Below are 9,242 nucleotides of genomic sequence, written 5' to 3'. Positions count from 1 at the left end.
GCACGAGTAGAATGACGGGTGCATTCGTAGAACATGTATAAAGTTTTTTTCCTCAGCTGTATCACATTTGGGCACACGGGCTGGACAGCATACTCGCCGCACGAGTACAGTGCTTCACAATTATTTTCTGTTACACCCCCTTAGCAAGAAGAAAACAATTTGCGCCCCCATCCCACCGCCCACTCTCTGCTGTAATTATAAATAAACACATTTTCGTTGCAAAACAAACATACACCGTAGAGTTACTACGATAGGCAAGGAGAGCACCACTGCCAACTACTGGAGTGGATGTGCAATTACACTTTATTGTAGTACGTCGGAAAAAAAGCAGGTTCCGCAAGGGTCACACACGGCCCCCTCAGCATCGCACCGCGCCTCCTCAGGGGGGCCCGCCCCTCTATTTGAGAAGCACGCCACTAGTACAAGAACTAGTAGAATGATTCCAATTTACTCAAAACATTTTTTCCTCTACTATACGTCACTCGTGCACTCTAGTAGAAGAACTGACATAGTTGTAAGTTATAGAACAACGACATGTTACTAGTGAGGTAAACCTACAAAAGGGCTTGTTGGCGCTACTCGTGAGGACAAAGAGCATACTAGTACAACGGCTCTCCATGCAAGTCCCGTTAAATAGATATTACACTTTTCCGGTGGTCAACATAACATTTGAATCAGTGGGAGCCACACGCCAATCCAGTTCATCTCCGCAGGGCAGGACAAACCAAAGACAGAACACTAATAGGAAATAATGACCAGCGGTGACTGCAGTATTTTTGCATGAGTAGTGATGTTCGCACGGAGGACAGATCCTTGCTTGTGTTGGAACAGAATGGAGTGGATATTAGGTAACCCACTCAGAAAAGATTATTTTCAACTCACTCCAGCTTGATGTTTACTTTCAAGCTAAACATAAAATAAAGTCAATTGCAAATTGGGTATTTAGCCAAGCAACTGACATGCGGTTAGCATCGATATTTGCCGTTTCAGAAGCGACGTATTTGAACACAAATAGTGGAGGAACACATGTTGACAGATAATATAACTATTCTCACAGGCATATATTCTTTATCTTCATCTCTACCAGTCACTTTTTCTTTTGTACGTGTGTCTGCATGACTGGATTATACTGCCTCCTGGTGGCCAAGGTGGGCATACCAGAAGGGACATTGCAATGAATTGGATTGCAGCCTGGCACTCAAACATGGTTTAATTCTTTACATTCCATTTAATTGTTATTAATCTGTTTTTATATTGTTCAATATTATAGAGTGTTTTTTCCCCTTTCTTTCAAATTCAGAATTTATTCCTAGCTTTTTTTCCCTTTTTTTTTGGGAACATAAACGTTGTCTCTGATTGTATGTGTGAACTCTTGTTATAGGAACACACATTGTGGATAAGAGGACGCAAGTGGAGTGGATTGCCACGTTTGTTTGACAGGAGTTGCCATAGCAGCAATTTGCCTGCAGTATGAACATACGACCTTTAAGCATGTCAAGTTGGAGTCGTCGCCGTGTTATTATTGCATGTACAAACATTTGGGGACACCGACAGGACCTGAAAATGGATGAATGGTGTCCACTCTTCTAGCAAGACTTTCTACAAGTGAGGTGAGGAGAAAGACACTTGTGAGGTCAAAGGTCATTCATGTTGACTCGAAAAGCATGTCCGATGGTGTTCTCTTTTCAATTGTTTTTTTTTTTATTCATCGTGATTGTGTTTGATGGGGTGACGGCTTGGTTACTTAAGATGAATTTACGCTGTAGGCCCAAGTCTTGGTGCCAAGGAACGATGTTGAAGTGAGCTGAGGACTTCCATTTAGCCAAAATGAGTGATTTGCTGCCATCTTTAGGCTTCTAAAGGCAATTCGAAACCTTTCAGGGGCATCGATTGCTTGCGGATTTTAGCTATCCGCGGCAGGGCTTTTCTCTCAATGAACCTCCTCAACTCGCAGTGAACATTCTGCTCGGGGTTTCTTCGGACCACCATACGGGAGAGATGGTATGCATCTTTATGAGAGACTCACGAGGTTCTATAAACACATCCGGTGAACCCAAAAAGGCCCATAAGCACCGTGGAAAATGTTGCTCAATGTTGACACGAGCAAACGAGTGGCAATGTCGAGAAATGAGTACTGCCTTTTCGATATTGCCATGGCAACCATAGCTTTTCTTGACGCGGTATTCCGGCAGGGTGTTGATGAAATCGAGAGACAGGATGGCCACTGGCATTTTGAGAAATTTCACACTTTGTGTGTGGTGTCCAACAAATAGTCGGAGAGCAGAAGTGAGGAGAAATAATAACTTTATGCTGTAACGCTCTGACGTCAGAGATATTCGAAAGGCTCACGGGCGTCACACCAAAACAAAGCTGTCATAAGTGTGCAAGTAGTGGAACACCTACTCTGTGAGGTCAAAATGTGGAATTCAAACTGTGTTCGTATGTGACTCGATGGCAAAAAAGATAAAAAAAAAAATAAAAAAAAACTGAAGCCATTTTAGCAAGCTATTTCCTTACTTGTGTGGGCCGGCGTACGAGAGACGAGATGACCCCGCCAATCAGAAAGAACAATCTTACTTGTTTACAAACGGAGAGTCAGGAGAGTTGCTCAGGATGTGTGTGTGCGCCCCGCGCATCATTTGATTGGCTATCGGGAACGACAGCATGAGGCCCTCATGTGACAAAGCAAAGTGCTAATGAAGGCGTTTCACCCCGGAGCTGCTAAATGCCAATTCGTGTCAGCGTTCGCTTTCCAAAATAAAATGCACACGTTAAATCATCTCTTGACCTCATCGTTTGGTCGTGTGATGGAACTGGGAATTGAAATGGAAAATAAACGTTTTCAAAATGGTGTACAGTAGTGATGGGAAAATGAAGCTTCAAATTTGCTTTATGAAGCAGCTGCTGTATTTTGGAGTCCTCTAGATGGCACTGTTGCTTTAAGAAATAGCAATTCATTGTGCTGTCAGACCAATGTTGTACAGAGAGTGCCATCTAGAGGAGTCCAAAAATACTACAAGTGGTTCATGAAGCAGATTTGAAGCTTCATTTACCCATCACTACTGCACAGAACCAAAACTCAATCAGAATATACCGCCGCTCGTCTTCCTCTTCGCTGTCGATGGCATAGTTTGCATCCCGATGTGTTCCGGAGTTGAGATCTCTCCCCCACGCTCGGTATTTCGACTTTCTCCTGAGCGGTCAGTCTTGAATAATGAAATAACATCGTCTGAGTGTCCACTTGAACTTTTCTGGACGTTTCTTCCGTTCGGCTTACCAGTGAGGATCTCGTTTGTTCTTGAGCCATAGAAAAGGGGGGTGCACACTTTTGCTGGGAGCTGCTCTGTGATGAGCAAATTGAACTTTCATTTCTCAAAAAGACACAAAGTAGCTCGTCTAAATTCTCACTCACCAGTCATTTGAATCACAAGAAGGCAGACGTTTCCTTTAAAGGGACGAGGCACAAACAAGAACTGTAAACCGCAGAGGATTTATCACAATACTTGGCAAACGATACACAAGCTTAGCAATCTGGCAGACAGCGACTACCAAAAAAAACAAAACAAAAACATTGCAAAACAGCAAAGCGTTCGTTGGAAGTCCACAAAGGCGACGTCCCAAAGAATAGTTCAAAGCGCACATATTAAAGTCAACAAGGAAGAAAAACATCGCTCAACATGTAACAAATGCAGGAAACGTGTAAAAACTATGAGACACAGGAAACTAAGTCAAAATAAAAACAGGCAGTCCAACACAAAACAACGGCAGCAAAACTTTTTGGGCCAAAGGTGCTATGAAAAGCTATTTTGATGTACGAGTACACATTTTATGCTCACAAGAAAATGAAACTTACTAGTTGAATGGTTGCATGGCAGCGAAACTATTAACAAGTTACTAGTGAAACAAAACATCTAGTGGGCTTATTTGCGCTACTGCTGTGTGACATGTACCTAGTGATGGGAAAATGAAGCTTCAAGTTTGCTTCATGAACCAGCTGCTGTATTTTGGAGTCCTCTAGATGGCACTGTTGCTTTAAAAAAATGGCAATTCAGCCCAATGTTGAGCAGAGAGAGCCATCTAGAGGAGTCCAAGATTACTGCAACTGGTTCAGATTTGAAGCTTTATTTACCCTGCACTACTACCCACTAGTGTAGCCTAGTAGTGTTACTAGTGCAACACAGTAGTTGTACTTAGAGGCCGAAAGTGGCACTCGTAGCGGAACAACATTTTAGGCCATTTGGGTACAAACATCTCCGTGTATAATAATTGGCAAGAGTTGAAATCAAACATCATGAACATCAGCTCGAATTGCTGAAGTGCTTGAGGTGCTCAAACATTACTGCATGCAACAGTGACCTCTTCTGGCCGCGATATGTAAAGAAAATATTATGACGGACAACACGAAAATAATATTCTTGGCTCTTGGATTGCTTCCTTAACAATAAAAGTGGAAATTTTCCACATTATTGTCATCTCTCATCGACGTACGACTAAAATGCTGCAAAAATTGCAACAATCCTCTGCAATAATTTATTGAAAGTGAAAATATCATAATAAAATACAGTTGACAGTTCAAAACACACGCAAATGAGCTGTGTACAGCCACGCAACAGTAAAACATCGAGTAGCTCAATGTTTTCACTTGGCAATTATTTATATTGAAAAAAAGTATACCCAATAAATAGGTAGGCAACATTGTGCTGGACGTTTGTGGTGACGATATAAATGTCAGGGAAGAGAGAAAGCAGTGAAAATGTCTCAGCGAGGCTCCCAGTGTCCTCTCTTTCTGGGTAAGAAAGTCATGGTGAGACGTTGGCTGTCGTGCTGGTGCGCCACAGGCTGCTGGGAGAGGTTGTTGGTCTGCGGGAGGCAGTCCAGGGTCAAACCCTCGTGGGGGCACACGGAATACTGGGAGAGCAACGTCACCAGGATGGATTTCATCATGACCAAAGCCACATGTTTGCCCACACAGGCTCGAGGACCGGATCCAAATGGTTGGAAGTAACGACGCGGAGCCTGCAGGAGGAAACAGTTGAAAGTTATCAAACTCCAATTGGATTTCCGGTCAATTCTCAAATATTCACAGTTTGGCATTTGCAGATTTTTTTTTTTTATGTTCCATTTCTAAAAGTATGAGCAGCTCCATTTGGACAAAAGTGCCATCATCATGTTCCCAACAAACTTTTTGTTGCGAAGCGTCATTGAGACAGAAATTGTGCTTTGCTGCCATCTTGTGGCAGCTTTAAGGAATGATAAAGCCTTTTGATCTTCCACATAAATATTGCTTTAGTGCCACCTGCTGGCGTGTTGGTGCCAAAAAACCTATGTCAAACTAATGGGATGAGCTTCCTTTTAGATTTAAAAAAAGAGCTTTGCCGCCATCTTGTGGCATCTAGTGGCAATTCTAAACCTTTTTAGGGGGCCCATCAATTTTGAGAAAGTGAGGATTGAAGAACAAAGTTTGGCAAAATTAAAAAAGTGGCCTTCAAACTTTGGTTTGCCCTCAATGCAAGCGGCCGAGTCACGTCACGAATTGTGAAAATCTGCGAGTAATTGACAATCACTTAAAATGTTTTTAACTTGCCTAAAATTACAGCAACCGATGAAGCTTCTCAAATCACTTCAACATCGTTCAGGGATGGTCAACTGAAATGATGGCTGATGAGAAATGATTTTCATCAGCATGACCACAAAGAGGGGACCAAATCTCCGAACCAAAATGATATTTTAAATATGGACAAAATATGTGCCAGCCCGCAAACAGCAAAAAAAAATCTCCCTATAATCGCCCGTTTGAATCAATTTACAATTGATCCTTATTAGGAAAATTGGGGGATATTTATATTTGCTGGTGTCAAGCTAAAACCTCATAAGTCTCAATTTGGTCAATTTTATATTTTTTCAAGAATCCAAAGTGTTGAAAATGGCTTGCTCTCTTTGATGATGCAATGTTAATGGTTGATTAAACGTGCTGCAAAAACAAAAAAAAACTTGACTTAGTTGCATGGCATCAAGATACCACAAGATGGCGGCAAAGCAGTATTTCTGTCTAAAGAAATCTAAAAAAAAAAAAAGTGCAGATTTGAAGAAGGGTATTTTTCCTTTGAACACATTTGCTTGTACTTCAAGAAAAAAAAGTCTACTTACATTCTTTTCAAAGTTTTTCAGATTCAATTCATTGGGTATGGGGAAGAACTCTGTGCGATGCATGCGACCGGTGTTCAGAATGATATTTGTGCCCTTTGGGACTCCGTAACCGTCAATGACATCGTCCGAGAGTGCACGTCGCATGGTGAAGTCCACCACTGGGTGGAAACGCAAGCATTCATTGATGAAGCTTTCCAGCACTTGCAGCTTGTGAAGGTCATCGTTTTGCACGGCTCGGTCACCTAAGAGCAAAAAATACACCTGAGTTACAATCTGCATTTGGTATGCGGGGCCTGCGGTGGGGACTTTCCGGACTTCATCCGCATTTTACAAAATGTCAAATATGAACAAAAATGGAATGAATAAATAAACAAAAAGAAATAAAGAAATAAATATTACTGCTGTCAAAAATAAAGCGTTAACTCTAAATCAATTTTTTAAAACATTCACGTGATTAAATATGTTAACTCAGTTAACTCCGGTTTATTTAATTAAAATGTTTTTTTGCAGATCTTGCAATTCAAACAATGTACCGCATTAGCGGTACATCTCAGAACAAAACACTCTGCTTAAGTTACCACTGGGCCTTGCAATCCAACACTGCTGGAGTGTGCCGCTTGTCGGCAAAACTAAATGTAGACGTTTTGAGAATTGAAAGAAAAATCCCTGTAAAGATGGCTCGTATTAAGCGATTAGAACAGTCTTTGATTTAAAATACACTTCATATTTCATACATATATATATATAGAGAGGGGGGGGGAGCTGCAATGCGGTGCTCTGCATGTTGTTTCCAAAATGTGCTCCAAATCCTCACCAATGACACCGTCTATCTCCTGAAGCAGCTGCAACTCCACATGTGGATGCTGTTTGAGTAGCAGCAGCATGAAGAAGAGGCTGACGGACAAAGTATCCGGTGCGGCGATCACCATCTCCAGAACACACTGAGTCACGTTCTCGGCAGAAAGTTCGCCACAATTCTAAAACCAAATGGAAAGAGTTCAACTATTTGGTCGTCGTGAGAGAGGAGGAGTCAATTTTTTTTTTTTGTGTGTGTCCAACCTGTGCGAATATGAGCTCGGCAGTGAAGTTGATGTTGTCTAGTTTATCAGCCTGCTCCATTTCCCTCCTTTTATGCTCCACAAGCCCCTCGATAGCATCTTGGAGATCCTGGCTGGAACGTGAACAATCACGTGAACAGAGAATTTGGGGAGGGGATTTTATGGAGTCTTGTCCGATCTCACTCACGCTGCCGATTTGTGCCTTTGGTGAATCCAGTCCAACTTAAAGTAGACGTCTGGCTTGATCAGGACGCTCTGCCAGGTCTCGAAATATTTGAGAATCTTCCGCATCAGCTCCGTTTCTGGACAACAAGACCACGGTAGAGAAAGTCCGATACGGCCGGGCGCAAAATCGAGTCGGACGCAAGCGGCTTCGATCGAAGTCCGAGAGGCCTTACCGTTGAAGGGCACGTCCAAGAAGAGTTTGTTGGAGATGTCGACCACGGTGCAGCGCAGCAGATTGAGGACATCCACGTTAGTCAAGCCGTCTCCTCCCGCCGCCCTCCTCAGGTGCTCCAGATGTTTGTGGGTGGAGGAGACGCACACCTCCAAGGTCTGCTGAAGGCCCGGGCCTGTCAAGGCTGCGGCAGAATGTCGAGGTCGTTGGCGTCCTTCGTTTTGACCCAGCCGAAGTGTAATTGTTACCTTTGGTGAAATAAGTGCGCGTCTTTTTCCACTGGGTGACGTTGTTGTTAAAAATAATCCCTCTCTCGTTCATCCCAATGCAGCTCAGGCCTAATTTGCTGCCAAAGCGTGAGGCGTAATGTCCGTGCTTTAAAACGTGGTGCACCGCCGATGCTCTGGTGATCGGAAGACAATTTGTAGGGTTAGGAAAGGCCCGGAATTAAAATGATTTTGTGAATGAATGAAGGCCGGAATTTACAAAACGGAAGTTAAAGTGGAATTTCGAGTTGGGGAATTTTAGTTCAGCATAATCCTGACTAAAAGCAGATTTTGTCCATTTTACAGTTTCATCCAAGGAAGATTTTTCCAAAAATTATTTTGTAGCGTAACTTCCCATGTCATTTTTCACTTACTGTCACAACATTAATAAATAAAATATCAATGAGCTTCCTAGAAATTGATTTTTTTCTTGATAGCTGACAGGATTCAAAGTTATCTGGGGCACAACGGTTGGCACAAAGGCAAACCTTTTTGGATGAAAAAAAACCCCCCAAACTTTCAAACATTGCTTAGGCCAGAGATTCTCAGATTGTGTTGCAAATATTATTCGTAGTACGTCAGCTGCTCGACTTCTATTTGTTACGGCAACATTTTTTTTTTAATCCAATACAGCGTACATTTTGGTTCAATGCATTCCTGTTGCATTTCACTTTCAAATACAACATTTTTTTTCCAAACATTTAAATTTTTCAAGTTTTTACTTTTATGCTTTGAGGCCAAGGATTTGCATTACGACTTTTTTTTTTTTAATGGATTGGATCGGAGAGATGAGTAATATTTAAGTCAACGTTCATGTTTTTGTTGTTTTATGAAATAAAAAACTTCTATTCTACTCAAATCTGTTTCAACATTATGCTTTTTAATTGTATTCTTTTGCATGGATCTCCGCTTACGATTGTAATATTCAATTAGCCTCTTCTTCCATGAAAAGTTTCCAATTGGGAATCCATTTCTTAAAATTCCCCCATTTAAAATTGCCATGAAAACATCATATTTTTGCATATTGTGAAACATTGACTTCTTGAAAGGTAAGTTAAAAGACAACCTGCTGAGAATGAGCGTCTCCTCGCCACCGATCCAAACCCGGACAATGTCACCGTATTTGTCGTTGTAATAATTGCTTGCTGTGCCGATGCCCGTCCAAATAAATCTCACATATGACAAAAGCGGTCCCAATCCCAGACAGAAATATGGACCTGTAGTAAAGAAACGTAAAAAAAAAAAGTAAATAAATAAATAATTGAGGCTATTGGCAAATGTGATTCATCTTTCGGGATGAGCCCACCTGGTACTCGCCGCTTGTCCGTGTGTCCCCAAGCCACCAGCAGTAGACAGACGAGTAAAAGCAGAGTT

General features: G+C 41.9%; 2 protein-coding genes across 3 annotated transcripts in view; one reads left to right on the top strand and one right to left on the bottom strand.

Annotated features, from left to right (window-relative positions):
* Nucleotides 1–1,616, top strand: part of lysmd2 (LysM, putative peptidoglycan-binding, domain containing 2) — a 49,051-nt gene extending 47,435 nt beyond the window's left edge. Inside the window, exon 4 of the transcript XR_015843120.1 lies at nt 1,382–1,616. The gene's annotated coding sequence lies outside the window, so the exon portion shown is untranslated. The remainder of the gene's footprint in view (nt 1–1,381) is intronic.
* A 2,900-nt stretch (nt 1,617–4,516) lies between these two features.
* Nucleotides 4,517–9,242, bottom strand: part of cyp19a1a (cytochrome P450, family 19, subfamily A, polypeptide 1a) — a 4,956-nt gene continuing 230 nt past the window's right edge. Inside the window, exons 1-9 of one of the 2 annotated variants that reach the window (XM_088295445.1) lie at nt 9,175–9,242; nt 8,935–9,085; nt 7,851–8,005; nt 7,604–7,786; nt 7,393–7,507; nt 7,207–7,318; nt 6,962–7,124; nt 6,148–6,389; nt 4,517–5,016 (exon numbers count right to left, since the gene is read on the bottom strand). The exon at nt 9,175–9,242 is cut by the window's right edge and continues 225 nt beyond it. In XM_088295445.1, coding sequence (XP_088151571.1) covers nt 4,759–5,016; nt 6,148–6,389; nt 6,962–7,124; nt 7,207–7,318; nt 7,393–7,507; nt 7,604–7,786; nt 7,851–8,005; nt 8,935–9,085; nt 9,175–9,242 — 1,447 coding nt within the window. In that variant the 3' untranslated portion in view covers nt 4,517–4,758. Of the gene's footprint in view, nt 5,017–6,147; nt 6,390–6,961; nt 7,125–7,206; nt 7,319–7,392; nt 7,787–7,850; nt 8,006–8,934; nt 9,086–9,174 lie in introns of both variants that reach the window. The other variant, XM_088295444.1, reaches the window with a different exon arrangement.

Source organism: Idiotropiscis lumnitzeri, chromosome 5 (assembly GCF_059441095.1).
Source record: "Idiotropiscis lumnitzeri isolate Australia: NSW breed Sydney's pygmy pipehorse chromosome 5, RoL_Ilum_1.0, whole genome shotgun sequence".
Lineage (NCBI taxonomy): Eukaryota > Metazoa > Chordata > Actinopteri > Syngnathiformes > Syngnathidae > Idiotropiscis > Idiotropiscis lumnitzeri.
The sequence above is the reverse complement of the archived record's forward strand: the minus strand, read 5'-3'. Positions and strand labels throughout refer to the sequence as shown.